At 33.1% G+C, this 16,079-nt stretch overlaps 1 protein-coding gene across 50 annotated transcripts in view; it reads left to right on the forward strand.

Moving 5' to 3' along the window:
• Positions 1–16,079, forward strand: part of RIMS2 (regulating synaptic membrane exocytosis 2) — a 447,420-nt gene that overhangs the window by 296,814 nt on the left and 134,527 nt on the right. Inside the window, exons 21-24 of one of the 50 annotated variants that reach the window (XM_072924904.1) lie at positions 4,357–4,422; positions 5,018–5,125; positions 8,754–8,819; positions 11,255–11,317. The exons of the other annotated variants lie outside the window; for them this stretch is intronic. Coding sequence (XP_072781005.1) covers positions 4,357–4,422; positions 5,018–5,125; positions 8,754–8,819; positions 11,255–11,317 — 303 coding nt within the window. The remainder of the gene's footprint in view (positions 1–4,356; positions 4,423–5,017; positions 5,126–8,753; positions 8,820–11,254; positions 11,318–16,079) is intronic. 50 annotated transcript variants of the gene reach the window in all.

Raw genomic sequence — 16,079 nt, forward strand, 5'->3', positions numbered from 1 at the left:
ATTTCTATTTTATCACATTACTATTTTTTTAGAAAACTGTAACTTGAGAAATTGGGGAGTATTTTGTTAAAGGCAAATTTATACCAGTAAAAAATTATATTTATTTTTTAACAATTTTTATAATTTTATAATTTTCCTACATTTAATTTGTTATTTCAGTTGAAAAAATGTAAAGGAGTGTTACTAAAAATAAAGGATAATACTATTGCAAATGATACAATAGTTTGCTTTAATTGCAATCAGTACACTGGAAAAAACTGAATATGGGAATAGATAAAGTGATAGGTGATAGGATGAGAGAAATTTCTTGCGTCAACTGAGTTTCATTCATACAGGCTCTAACAGAAAGAAACACTATGAGACTTATTTTGGGTTCAGAATTATTTATGGATATTCCAATAAGCACAAGAGTGTTATTACACAGTACATAGCCTTTCCACAAAAACACTTGGGAGTCTGCTGCCCAGTCTAGTAGTGAAGCTGAAGTGTCCATCAGATTTTAGGCTCTGGTCACAGAGAGTGAAAATTGAAAGGAATAAATTATCTCCTAAATGCCTCTTCTTTACTATTAAATAAAATATTCCAAGCAATAGAGAGCAGGTTAAACTCCCCTTGCATAGGAAGAACAGAAAGGGATTCCATGAGGTTTGAATGAGGTACTCTGTGTGTGAGTGTTTTCAAGCATGCTTCTGAGACTCCTCTGGTATGCTAAGCCTGATCCTGGATACTAAGTACTTCCAATCTGGCAATCTAATCACTTGCTGACTCACTGGTTTCTGTTTTCTTACCCTAATGGTTCACTGAATTTTGTAAGAAAATGGAAAAATAGGTGATCAATATCAGAAAAAAAAAAGTCATTTTCTCTTAACCTTTAAAAAAAGGAAAGGTATCCTGTTTTCCTATGTAACTGGATTCTTGTCAGAAGAGTGGAAATCTCTTTTCACCTGATACAGTGTGGAAGGGGAGATGGCTTTGTGTGTGTCTAATAATGATCATATTGCAAAACTCATAATGGTGCCTTATTAGACTAACTTCATTACTTTAATACAAGTAAAATGAATTGTTGCTGCAAATTTTCTGTCCATTCTGTCTGTAACAAAATAGGTAAATGTTTCATAAGTCTATGACAATGCAGGTTAGGTTCATTTTGCCATACCATCATTTGACATACTAGTGCCATAAACTGCTATAATGCAGGACGTAAAGAATGTGTGATAAGAGGCTAGAAATCTAAATCAAGGTTGCAAAAAAAACCCAAACCAAAACAACAACAAAAAACCACAACTGGTATCCGGGATTTCTTTTGTCATATTAAAAATCTGACATATCTAAATTTTGTCCATGTCTAAATTTTGTCCATGTCTCCTGTGTCTTCTGAGCACTCCCATGAATATGTGCATATAGTGTAATGATTTTTATTAACAGCTCAAATGATATATTTAGTTGAGATGGAACATTACTGGAATTCTTTTGCACTTAGGCAATGCAAAGCTTAATGTTTTTACTACATTATAATGCACTTACTTTAGGACTTTAAATGGTTTATCCTGGGGATTAGCCAAATAAATATGATGTATATTTCAGTTTTGGACATTGAGAATAAGTCATGGGCATTTTTGGTGTCGCTAACATATTTATAAAAGCATAAATAGTCTATTTTAACCTAAATATATAAAAATGTATAGTAATAAATTTAATGGTAAAAAATAAACTAGAGTGATATTGGCTGGATGCTCAGAAGATGGCATTTAAGCATTTTGCTCTGCATGTTGAATCAGGTTGGATATTAAGAAATATTTTTTCATTGAAAGAGAGAGTCTATGCATTGTTACATACTCCCCTGGGAAATGGTTGAGTCACCATTTCTGGAAGTGTCCAAAAAACAAGTAGAAGTGGCACTTTACAATATAGTTTAGTGGGCATAGTTATATTTGGTTCAAGGTTGGGTTTGATGATCTTTGACAGTGATTCTATAATCCTATTAAGTTTAATAGCATGGTTATCATGGGCTCTGAGAAAAAAGGAAAAGTGAATAGCCAGCAATTCCAGAGGGTCAGGTCAAGCTAACCTCATTCCCATATATTGATAAGCAATGTTTTGGGTGATGAGGAAGCTTATTTTAAACTCGTTACAAGTTGTTGCATATCAAATTGTATAGGTGGTTGTATCTAAATGCCATCTAAATGCTATCATGCTCTGATTGTGAAATCCTGAACTGAATGGGAAAAAAAAAAAAAAGAACAAAAAAGGAAAAAGTTGAATTGCCTGCCAGAAATTCCCAGAACTTGGTAAGGACACTGGAATTCTGAGTTTCTAGAAGTATTAGAATAAAGCTCAATATCAGAAGTTGGGAATTCAACATAGTTTGGTGGAGATATGAAAAGTTGTTAGGACTGAAATCCTAAGCAGAACATGAACTGATGGTGTCTCATTCACATTCAAATAAGTGAAGTGAACAGCCTGGGGGTGTTCCTTCTTATGGACAGTAAGCAATCTAATTGCAAATAGCATGTGCATTTCCATGTTCCATATCTTCTGCAACATATGTGCTGCCTGAAGATTTTTTTAAGATGTTGGTTTTTAAATCATGGTTATATATATTGTATTTATTGATGTCATATATTTTTCAAAGACTACCAGGAAAACTTGTCAGCAGTTTACTGGAAAGATAAAAGGCAAAGTGAATTGTTAAAATTAAAATGTCATTTACCAGCTGGAAATACTTACTTGCTTATTAATATTACAGCAAGAGTTTTGAGGTATTAATTCTTGGGTTGCATCTGGATAATTAAAAGGCATATTCTTGTGGATGTAGCCTGGGAATGGATCCATGTAGTGGAGAGAAAAACCTGGTATGCAGTTGTTTGCCATCATGGTTCATTTAGCTCCTGGGGGGTAGACTCCTACATTTTTATTTGATTGTTCTTCCTGTGGGTGTGCATATATTCCAAAGAAAAAATTAGGATCGTGATGAATTTCTTTTTAATGTTTCTTGACAACATGATAACTGACAGGCTGTTATGGGTAGACTGCTTTTGATACTTAGGTCTTTACATTACTTTAAAAATATTCAGAGTTTTTCACAGCTTGCCATGTAAACTCTTTGACTATTTTAATAATTATTAGTCCTTCTTCAAATTTTAACTATACCATGTCAAATTGGGCCCTGTTGAATTTTCTACAACTCCTCATTCTTGTAACAAACTGCAAAGTTTAAATTGCATAATCAGGGATTTAAGCTAGTTGTTTATAGTGGAAACTCTTCTTTTGCATTTGTTTGACAGGAAGTGAACACAAAGACATCTCATACTATATATAACTGACCTAATATAATGAATAGTTTCATGTGGGTGATAGTGCATTTTATCTTCATGCAAAAGAGGAAAATATTATAAGTGTAGGTAATATACCTACTGGAATAACAGTAATCATAAGCAAATTAAGATATGAAAAATAAAAGTGAAGGATGAGGTTTTCCATGTTTCTTGTGAAGTCAATTTAACTTCCAAAGTGGACAGTTGTGATTAGATTTCCCTTTGAAATATCCTAACTTCATGGAAACTGTAGTCAATTTTCATTTACCCTTTTAATGGTAAACCCCTCTCTTTTCCAAACCCTTTTCCCTTTACTGTGTGCATATATTTATAGTAAAAGCAAAATTACGTTCTTCTATTTTTGATAATTGGAGAGTATCTAGTGTAACAAATATATTTAAAATATATAAATTTTGACATTGTTTCATAATACAAACAAAATATAAATAACTTAGTCTTATTATTTGAATTGCATATGTTTTTGTGGGTTTTTTGGCATATTCTGGTACTGATGTTATACCTCTTATTTATTTAAAGGATGAAATACTTTGATATAAATTCACATTTTTTCACAATATGATCAGTATTAGGAGAATTTATACTTACAAATGGGAAAGCTCTGGAGCTATGTGGGGACAGATTTCAAAATGGTGATAACCTTTCAGACAGATTATGTAAATCTCTTCCAAGGATAATATTCACACTAAAGTTATGATTGCCTTCAAATAAGGAAATAAGCAATCTGATTTCTTGAGTTGCTTTCAGAGTTTTATGTATTTTTTTCTTTCTAACTGAAATACTGTAGATCCCAAATTTTAGCTATCTTCTTGATCCATAATCTCCCACTGTTTTCCCAGAATAAATATGTGCATCATCTAAATAATTTTATGTTTAGAACCATATATCATATTATTTTGTTAATAAGCCCAGTGCTCTTAAACCGTAATGTTATTATTATAATATTTGCTGTTTTGTGTTGTGTTTCATTCCATCTCCATCTTATTGTCTCATATTTGTATTTTTCTTTCTGCCATCACCTCAGTCATTATGTTACTTTACCTCGTTCCCGGTACACCCAGTCCTCAGATCACCATTACAGGGATGTCAGGTATATGTTTTCCTCTGTGTGACTATGTGTGGGTAATGCATGTACTTCTGTGTACCTACATGTCCACTTCTGGTTTTATTTGTCTGTTTATGGTGGTAGAAAACTTAGAAGTTGAATTAGTATCATCATTAGTTTTGTTAACATAGTGTGCACACAAACACTGGCTAATTCTTCCTGTGTTTCACTGGAATACTTTCTCACTGCCAATAGTCTGTAATTGGTGGTCCTCAAAGCTAATGCTTTATTTACATCACTCTGATGTCTTTTAGAGATTATATAAAGAAAATAATTTAAACCAGCAAATACTAATAACTGCTAATACTGTACTTTTAATATGCATAAAATCATATATGAGTGGCTGTATTAAAGATTATTATAAAACTGGAGAGTGATATCTTTCTCAGTCTTTTAGCTCTTGTAGCTGTTATCCAATATACTTAAATTTTTAAAAGTAGCTTTGCAAAGTTCACCAAAGTTCCAGTCATTTTCTGTTCCAGTGTTTTGTTCTGTTGTTGACATTGCTTGCTTTTCATGTTTTGTCTTCATTTCATCCTTTTGTTGCTTTTTATTGTGTTCACCCATTCTGTTTTGGCAGCCAGGATCACACAATGTATCCTCTATTTTGTGAAGATGCAATCAGATTACTCCGCTCCCGTACGATGTGCCGTACCTATTCTGAGGGTGCTTACTATGATCTTGAGAGGTATAACTGATGTGGAGTATGCCATTAGCTCTGCCACACTGACACTGCCATGTTTGATGTACAAACTGAGAATGTGATCTGTGTTTTAAGAGATAAACACATGCAGTGAATATGTTTTTCTAATACTCTGGGTATGTCTGCATCTTAAAACATCTTACTTGGGTTTACCTTACATGGGTAAACCCCAAAAGGTATCAGATAGCTTTGCAGAAGCCAGTTTTAAAATAGATTATATAGGTATTATATATGTGTGTCTTTTATAACCCTTATTTTTGCTGGAATTTTCCAGAGTGCTTGTAGTATTTATTATTTTCTTTGAAATAACAAGGAAAAGACTATCTACTTTAAAGTACACAGAAAGAGAGTCTCCTGAAGTCTTACACTTTGGGTAACTGAAAAATAGATTGAAAAATAGAATTGTATGCTTATGTAAGCTTATGTTGTATTTTTTTTATACTGTATATTATGTGATTTAGGAGTACTTGTTCACACAATATCTGTGTGTGATTGCAGAGCACCATAGTTCCTATTTACACATGAAATACATGCAGAGAGAATTTGAACCCATAACAATTTCTGTGAAATCATTTGCCACTCGAAATACAGTGGCTTTTAAGCTATGCTGCTGTAATCAATCTGTAAGTACTGTAATCAAGATATTTTCAGAAATGTTGCAAACTGAAAAAATTTACATAGTAGTGTGTAAATAGAAATAAGAATATAAAACTGAAAACTGTAAGCCAATAAAAAGGAAGTGGTGACTTCAGATCAGATACAATGGTTGATAGAGGTATTGATTTCCAAGAGGGGCCACGTAAAAATTTCCAGTGCAAGAAATAAAGAACTCTATATATTAACTTCATGGCTGCCTCCTGGATACGAGTCTGAGAAGTTCAATTAATGCTTGCTCTGGATTCAGATCATATGTTACCATATTTTTAAGTGAATGTGAAATTACTTTTGGATGCAGAAACAAAAAAAAAAGGATCTGAAAAATACTTTGAGAGAAATATTTCTTTTTAAAAATTCTCCAAAGCTGTAGGATATTAGACATTTTAACATTTACAACTCAGTCAAGCATTTCTTTTCAAATGAAGCTGTTTAAATGAAACCTAGTATAAAGGAAGTGTATAAATAGTTCTGTCCACATGTAGAAAGTTCGATAAGGAAAGGGATTTTTTGTTTGTTTTCTTAAAAATGCATGAGAAAATGTGTTAATTTGTATGCTATTTAAATAATTAATTTTTATATACTTTTTTTTTTGCCTTAGATATATACTCTGATTTGCACTAGTTTCTCTGAACCTGTTTCAGATTACTGGTTATGTCTGTGACTATTTGGATATTAGTGAAAGTTGGAGATATTTAAAGTAATTGTCTTACTTTGGGGTTCTTGACTTGTAAATCTCAGTCTTTGTTTCTGAAATTAATCTCTCAAAAATAAAGTGAAATCAATGAAAGTAAAGGGCAAAAGTTACAGTACTTCATAAAAATGAAAAATCTAGGATTTAAGCAGTGGGAAAATCTTGTCCAGGGCTTTATGGAACAGAAAGCTATTAAAGCTAATTCTGCCTGAGATCAGAAACGAATATCCAACATGAAGTGGAATATTTCTAGCTCACTGTTAGAATAGTGTCTCAGATTCCTTAGGCCTAGAAACTGATCCTGGCTTCTATGATCCTCTTGAATCCAGGCTGTCTGTGGGTACCATTAGTGTTCAAGTTACTTGAGTCATCCTACAGATATGAACTCCTCTGGGTACCCCACAGCCACAATTGTAGTTCCTAGATTTTCATCTTTTTTGTCTTCCTGTATTCTAACACCAATTTAAGAACAATTTATAGACTAATCATTATCCAGTTTCTCCTTAGACATTGAAAAACATTAAGTAATTTTCTATTCCTCATTTTATTGTAAATATATGAACTCTTTAAACATTATTTCCTCTTTTATCTTTACACTTTTCCCCAGTTCAATGCTTACTCTAAATTATTTTGTAGGCCAAGGTGTTATTCCTGTCTTCTTTGTTCCACCTTCTTAATCAATGTGTTGTTGATATCAAGCAACCAAATCTCTTCCTGTCTTTTACTTTATCATGCATATGAAACAACTTTCCTTGCTTTCATCAAAATAGCAGATATTGTTATGTACACTCCAGCATTCAGGAAAAAGTCTCTCATCTGTGACAGAGACTTTTTTTGTCTCATGTCACTCTGAATCCATCAGTGTCTGTGTCCTGCAAGCAAAAAAATGGTATAGATATATTAGTCAAACTTACTTGCCTTTGTTATTCATGGCTCCTTTTATCGCTTATCTTGTAGTCATTCACAGCCATTCCATTAACTCTTGTGGTCTCTTCTAGCATTTTTTTACTTTTTTCTGGTTTTTTCCCCCACAGAGTGGCTACTTGGTTCTCTTTCATCTTTTCTCTGATGAATTTTGTGTCAGTCACTGTTTAATTGATATGACAGACTTCAGTTCATTAGTTCTAGGACACATTTACATTATCAAAACCCTTAATTTCTGAGGCCATTCTTAGGTTAGGGCGGTCATCATTTCGTTTTTGTGATGTCACCCCCCTTTTGAAGAAGTCTAACTCTTTCCCTCTCAAAAGGAACAACATCATTGACAAGATATTTACTCCAGCATATGCCTAAGAAAGGCAATAAGCACCTGTGCATCTTCAGTGACTTCAGAGCCCTTAGGACCTGGGGTCTTCCCAAGAGCATCCTGCTGCTCAGTGCCACACCCCGAGTTCCCCTGACTCCTCAGTGTTACAGTCAGCACCACCTGGGCTCAGTTCACCCTGCTGCAGCTACTCACGCTGCAGGTACACAAACATCACGGCTGGACATGCTGAGCTTTACTTAAACTTTGATTTATATCCCCCAGTTCAGAATCCTACAGAGTTATATGAGTTAATTCATCATTTGACAGTAACACATTTTAAATTGTCTGACACACAAATGATGACAATGACAAAGTAATATTCTCAAGGTTCTTATTCTTAACCTTGTCCTTGTGTTTAAAAAAAATATTAGCCGTTCATTCCAAATAAAATTATGCTGAAAACCTCACTGTATGAAATTCTTTCTCAACTTACCTACCTCAGAGCTCAGCTTAATCAACAAGAACACCACACTGTGCAATTTATTTTTTTCCACTTAGCCTTTGAGTTTAGTGTTGTAGGGCCATAAAAGCTGGTTTGTGTATGTACGTTTTGTGCAGGATATGAGGTTTCTTTCAGGCAGCATTTCTGTTGTTTCTCTTAAGGAAATTAGATTTTGCTTCCATTTTCTTTCCTTTTGTTGTACCTAGTAGACATTTTCTAACATCCAAATCCTACTTTTACGAATGCTCTCTGTTGTTCAGCTACTAGTTTTCTGTCAATGTAACTTTTTACTTCTAAGAAATACGTGTGCATTGATCAAGTGTTCTTAGTAAGTTGTTAATTATTTCTGAATATAATTTGAAAGCAGAAGTTTAAATTTATATATATATATACAGCTGAATTGATGATAAATGTGCTCTATCTTCATCACATCTTAATAATAAATTAGGGGAATACATAATGAAAAAAGCACCCTCTAAAATGTCTGAAATATCTGTGCTATCTATTCCATATTCAGGAGGACTAGGCAGGAGAGAAGAGTGCCTAATTCATATTATGATGACACAGCCTATACTCCTGAAAGGTATTTTAATTTATATAGTAAAAATAGATAGAGTTGAGTAATAAATTTTTATGAAGTGTAGTCTAAAATTCTAATTGACCTAGACTAATGATATTTAAATTTACAGTGCACTTTATGCCATATTTCTCTAAATACAGAACAACTAATCTCCATAGTTTTAAGTACCTCATTTTCCTTTTAGCCCTCCATTAATTTGACTTCATATTTTTAAGCATAATTCTTAACTTGAAAAATTTTTTATTCATTAGATGTGGGAGGAAAACTGAATAGTACAGAGGAGCTTAGGTACAACTGAAGGTTTTTTTTCTCAATTTAACTGCACCATAATTCTAATGGCCAACCTTTCCTGTCTCTAGAAGTCATTCTAGGGCAATTTAGAGTCCTCAGTTTCATTCTTTCAATAACCTGAGTACTCTAAGATGGTACTCAGCTTTTAGCATGTTACTGCCCACATTGGCTTAAAAAAGGACTAAGCAAATGCCTTCAAATTGGTTTTTAGTGTTTGCCATGCTAGGAACCAAGGTATTATTGTTCTTCCTAAATTTTGTTATGCATATCACAGTGAACAGAATATCACTAAAATCTGACATGTAATCTGAAAAGTTTTGGAGTGTCTCTGGTAGTAGTTATTTGATAACAGTCTTTCATGTTTAAATAGCTAGGCCAAAAGAGAAGGAAATCTGAAGAAAGGAACACATCAATGTTTCTCTCCCTCTTTACAATTAGATATTTCATACTTCTCTGTCCATTTTTAAGTCAATGTCTGATTTTTCTCTACGCTATAGGAACAGAGATCTTTTTTTCCTAATAGCAAGAATTTTTTGTTTTATTTGATTGCTATGAATAAATACGGTCATATTTAAGAAAAAAATAAAGTGCACTGCAATTTTAAACTCTTATTTATGTATTTATGGTGTCTGCAATAAAGCAGTTTTATCAAAAATTCTTTTCAAAATACTGGTTAACTGGAAAGACTGCTTCAGTTTTGAGGATATGGATTATCAGGGAGAGTATAAAGATGTACCTGTCATTCTCCAGCAGTATTCTAATTTATATGGGATTAAATATAATCTAAAACTTAATTAGATTAAACTGAAACGACTTTCATCCAGCCACTGTTCTGGCTATAAACCATGAAAAAAAAAAAAAAAAGCCATGTACCATACCATCCTTTTGGACCGAATAAACAAGGTTAGTTTGATTGACATTCACATATATTGCAACCTGTATGGTCTTCCCTCAACATAATATCCAGGAGATGTGGTATTATTAAGTTTGTAAGCATATTGCAAACCCTCAGATTCTGCAGTATGAGAAGTTTGGAGAAAAGACAGACAAGCAAAAAAATACTGCTATGATTCCCAGAAACAGATTCATGAAAATTCTTGGATTAGTGTGTTCAAGCCATTAAAAAGTTTTTCCTTTAGCCTATGGCTAATATTTTAAGTACATATAAATGCTTTTTTTTTTGGTCCAAATTGATAATATAATGGTCTCTTGATTTCTGATAATCCCTATCTTCTCACTCACTGTCATGTGGAAATCATTGAATACAGGCAACATAGGAGTTCCCTGGCTTTACTCTAGCAAGATCCTGAAAGTATAAAACTCTGGAGATTTAGTTGAAACTCCTTAACCAAATGGTGGATGATTTGTATCTAGTTTTGATATGCTGGAGTAGTGGCACATAAACAGTTTATCCTGATTTCTTAAAGCAACTTTTTTGTCCCATTATTTCTTTTCCCAATAGTTTTTCTTAAGATAAAATACTTCTATATGTCTTTTATGTTGTCTTCAACTGGTTTGCTGAAGTGATACTGCAAAGGCTTGGGCTGCCCATATTCAGTACCTGGAAGAACATTACCACTTTAAAATTTAATTAGTTTTCATTGTTTGATCATTGAAGCAAATTTTCTTCTGTTTCTTACATACCTGTGAGAAACCAACTACCCTATCAAATAGGAAAAAAAAAAATATTGCAACTGGATAGGTCATTTATTTGAAGTTAAAAGCAATATTTTAAACTCTTAATGTATATTATGTTAATTTTTGTTGATGTTTTGTCTCCACAATAAGATTTTTATTATTCCACAAGCTCAATAGCCATTGAAAACATGAAGACATTTATGTACAAAAAGATAAGAGATCAATTAGTCTTTAGGTAACTGAAATTTATGGCTTAATTGCTGAAAAGACTAGAGGTAAAAATATAATAATTTTATAAGGAAAAAAGCCTTATTATATTTTTGGTGTTTGGTTTTGAAAAAGTTGCTTTTCTTCATACCTGAAAGAAAATATGAAATGTAAAAAATTATTTTAACACATTTTGAAATATTCCCATTTTCTTGAGAAGTGGTCATGTCACATGAATTAGAGTGATAATAGTAATACATCATTTTTTAATAACACTTCTTTATTTTGACTGCATTGTAAAGGTGGTACAATGGTGCAAGTTCATGGGCAGATGATATAGTGAATGGTTCAGCTGAAAAATATGGGTAAGTAAAGAGTGTAGTGTTAAAGATAAAACTAAAATGTATTTTGGATCTTTATACTAAAAGTTCATTTATAATTGTACCAAATTTATTCCTAATAAATGTATTTTTCTTGATGTCTTTCTTTCTTGACTTAGAACTAAGGCACTTATGTTCTAGTCTTTTTTCCAAGATTAAACTGTTTCATTCAGTTACAAATAGAAAAAGAACATTAATTATGTATGAACTATTTTTAAAACATGTTCTCACTGTTCAGGGCTGCTTTAATGAAAAGCAGCTTGCCTACATCTGCAGTGTTGGGGAAGGTGTCTTTGACACCTAATGCTTCTTTACTTTTAGAAATAATCCCAGTTCTGCCGGTCTAACCTATCTTCCTTTGTGAGTGATGCATAATCCATGCAAAGTGCTGTGTGCCTTAGAACCTGTAGCTCTTCCCAGTTGTAGCTGGCTTCTGATCAAGAAAGCACACAAATTTTCCTTGCTTTTAGTTTGTTGACTTTACTGCTTCCCCCTCATTTTCTTATTGCTCTTGAAAGAATTTTCTTTTTTTTTTACTTCTTTTTTTTTTTTTTTACTTTCTTCCTGTGTGAATGTATGAACAGAGAACATGAGAGACTGTTAAATAGAAATGTAAAAAAATCTGATAAAACCCAGAATGAATCCATCAATATTTTAATGTGGACTTCTCTCTCCTTTAGAGAGGAGGGATTTGTGAGGGTCTTTTGGCTAAACATTATTGCAGTTGCAGAGACTTGAGACCATACATATCCTCTAGCCTTTTGAACCACAGTGCCACTATTCATTGGCTCCTCATTTTTAAGTGCACAGCAAAGGCCGTACTTATTACTTCACCCTGGAAACTGCAGAAACATACTGAAAATGAACAGCATTTAAAGAAGGTTGGAAAGTACTTGGTGTAACTAAAGCTTTTGCTTTTAATAGTCATATTAAATAGTCTTGGCTTACTTCTCTTCTCTTACTTTTTATCCTGAATAGATACTAACATAGGTAAATATCAGGGGTAAATATCTAAAAATAATTTTTTAACAGGAAGAAGAAACTTATTAGTTACTACTTTCTGTCTCCATTTAAATTTAGCTCCTTAAATGTTTGGCAAAAGAAAAAAAAAGATAAAATCATTTTTTGTGAACTATTACAACTTTTAAGTAAAACATAAGGCATGAAAAACACTTTAATAAAGACTGCTGAAATGGATCAGATTCTTTACAGATCAATGGATTTAGAGAATGCCTTTAACAGAAACTGGATGCTATTTTGCTCATTCATAATTTAATAACTTAAAATATGATAAAGTCTTACATACCTGCTCCTGTTTGAATGATCAGATTGAAATCCTGGTCTTTTTAAGGGACAAAACTCTTGATGTCAGGGAGGTCAGAATTACAGATCTGTTGTCAAAAATTAAGAAGCTAAACATGTAGCTGGAGTATATATACACAATGACTGCATAGTTGAAACTCTGGTTGTGGTAATTTAGTATTTAAACATCTTCCATATTATTGGTGTTTAAAAATGTCACTGAAAAAAAAAGCCTATGTATACGTGCATATAGAAATAAAGTTACATTTAAGATCTGAGGAAAAAATCCCACAAAATCTCTCAAGAACCAAGTACTTTTCATATTTTGCATTTAATACTACACTTTAAAAAGACACATTTAAGTATATGCTTTGTTTTAAGCCTACAAGTACTTAGATTGACTAGTCTATATTCTCGGTACTCTGCTGATCTACATTTGAATATTCAAGCTCTACTAGGAAATTCCTCTTTTTCATGGCTTCCCTCTCCGGGTCCTCTAGCACTGTCCTATATACTACTCTACTTCAGTCATGAGACACATGTCAATTAAAATCCAGGCATGTTCCTGGTTTTGCTCATACATTATGGTAATATTCAAGTTTAGTGGGTGAAATATTGTGTGTCAAAATGGGAAAAACTGTAGAATATTTTTATAATATAAAGCTGAAAGTGTTATAGTTTGGAATGTTTCCAGTACTTTATGGAAGTTTAGATTATTATCTGGAGAGAATCACTGCAGTAGATTTAGTTATAAAACTGAGCTGGGGTGAAGGAGAGAAGAGGATTTCAGACCTCATCTTTGAGAATTTTGAATTCCCAGCTTTTGAATCCTAATCAGCTTTATCGTGATCTTCAGTGAGTCATCTCATGAACATAGAGATGCATATTCCTCCAGGGTGATTCTTTTATATGTGTCAGTTGAGCATCTGTGTTAAGGATGTTGAATGTTAGAAGTAGTTGGCAAAATGCAAAACACTATATAAGGCAGCTGACTATATAAGTGAAAAGGTACATTGCAAGTACCAGAAGCAAGGAAGTAAAAACTCTACAACTTTCTTGCAGATTAGAATTATTTGAAATACACATAATTTCAGTCTTCCAATGATTTACACTGCTTATTTGTTTTATTGATATTTGATTGTAAAGCTAGTATATACTCCTAACTGCATCCACAGAATCATACAATAATTTGGGTTGGAAAAAACATTGCCTGCTTCAACCCCCTATGTGAAGCATGACTTGCTATTCCTCAGCAAATATATCAGTGATGACACATATTTTGGAGAGTAAATCTCAACAGGTGTAGATGCATATGCTTTCCTTAAGCATTTTCATAATTGCACCAAGCCATGCGTTAGCACGGTCAGCTGTATTGACAACAGTCATGAAGTACTGCAGTGTCAGGCCCAGATACCTGAGCAAGCTGTGAGCTGCTGCATTTCTGTGCTGCAGCAGAACACAGGAGTGTGGAGCACAACGTGCCTGGGATCGCAACAGAGATCCCTGCTTTGTCTGCTTAGCTGAGTTAGCAGAATGGTTCAGAATCTGTCATGTTACAGTTCCATCATGCCTGTCACTGGCATGGAGATATACTGGTAGTTATCACATATACCACAGGGTAATATGCGTGTGACCAGATCATATCAGCGTATAGATGCATGTATATATATATATGTACAACATATATAAAAACATTATACAGTATTACAGCAACCAAAATATCTTCCTTTACCTTTTTTTTTTAAACCAGAGTACCTAAAAGCTTTACACTCCTGTCTTTTAAAAACTATAGCAGCACATGATTTTATATTAAGTTCCTTCATGAGTGTAGATGAGTTTTCCTTTATGAGTGTAGATAAGTTATTTGCTGACGTATCCTGTCACCAGTTTTTCTAGAACTTTGACAGCTCTTTCCCATTTTTCATTGCAATATTTATAACTCAAATTTAAGTTTTTTTGGTACTAGAAATCTCATTTGGTTTTAGACATGCTTATCTATGTTATGCTAACAGAGGATCTTGTGTCTGTGACTAAACAGCAAAGTACCTATAGCTAGTAGAAGAATAACATGTCCAAGGATTGAAATCCAGCAGCCATCCACAGACACTGACAGGTATTGCCATTGTATATTAGCTGGAGTTTGAAATTATGATACTTAGAAAGTGTGGTGTTGTATTTTTCTTGTTCTGTTTAGTGTTTCTAGATGAAAAAGATGCACTAGGAGCTGAATTATAGTGTACTGTAAACCTACAACAATTCTATTTTTATTTCTTCAGTTTTTTGTTACAAGAAAACTTAATGCTAAAATGGTGATTGGCATGATCTCATCATTTATACAGAGTAAAAAAAATGACATGGGCTTTTAAATAAATTGTTTTCAGTCATTTTGGGGGAAAAAATGTTGGAAATAATTTTTATTTTTTTAAGAAAAGTAACAAATCTGAAAAATTAAAAATCAGAAAGTATTATTTACTGCACTGGGAACAGAGTTCACTTTTGAAATTTGCAATATATATGTATAATAAATCAATATATAAAATAAAACTTGGTAGCACCTTTGTTTAGGTACAACAGCAACCAGAGTTTACAGTGGTACCTAAATGATATCAGATTCTAGTTCTAATATTTTATGGGTTTGGAACAAGAAGTTAGACTGTAAATACTCACAGAGCTTTCTGTGTTGTGACTTACAGAGAGCTCAGACTGTCTCATAGTGGTCGGCTTGCTTGGTTTAGAAGCAAACACTGCTGTACCTTCTCCTCAGAGCAAGGGAGAGAGAGCTATGCTTGCAAGTCTTGCAGATTTTGGCATGGAAATTAGCCATCTACCATGCCTGTATTCCCTAGCAAAAGTAGAAGGGTGCTACAAAAGTCAATACTAGATGGAGGAGGTCATTATTTGACATTTCATTACCTGTATTTTCATAATGAAAAGTCTGTTAACAAAGGTAAACAGTGCTAGTGTGCCTTAAAATATTATATGGATGTTGAATAATTTAACTAAGACTACCATATTTCCCACTTTAAAAATCAGTAATTCATATGATACAATTTGTAATGAGAAAAGAAGAAAGTTTCATCTAGATAATTTGTAAGCATAAGTCTTTAAGAATGATATCTGAAAAGTTAGAAATTTCCATTTTTAATTTAACTTCCTCCGATAACTGTGGCTAGATTTTGATATTCATGCATAATTATTTACAGTGGTAAGGCAGGAGTTTCACTGCACAAGTATATGATAGATATGAATGATAATTTTCCTATAGAAGGGACAGTTGCTGAAGACTGGGATCATGTAGTATGTGTGTTTACTGTTAAAAGCATAAAAGAATAAGTAAGGATGAAGGCCAGAGAGTAAAACTATTTTTTGAATTGCTCTTTATATATGTATGATGTAAAACCCCAGTTGTGAAGCTTTCAAGTGGAAGACTGTCCCCTTGAAATAG

Source organism: Taeniopygia guttata, chromosome 2 (genome assembly GCF_048771995.1).
Source record: "Taeniopygia guttata chromosome 2, bTaeGut7.mat, whole genome shotgun sequence".
In the NCBI taxonomy this organism is placed as follows: domain Eukaryota; kingdom Metazoa; phylum Chordata; class Aves; order Passeriformes; family Estrildidae; genus Taeniopygia; species Taeniopygia guttata.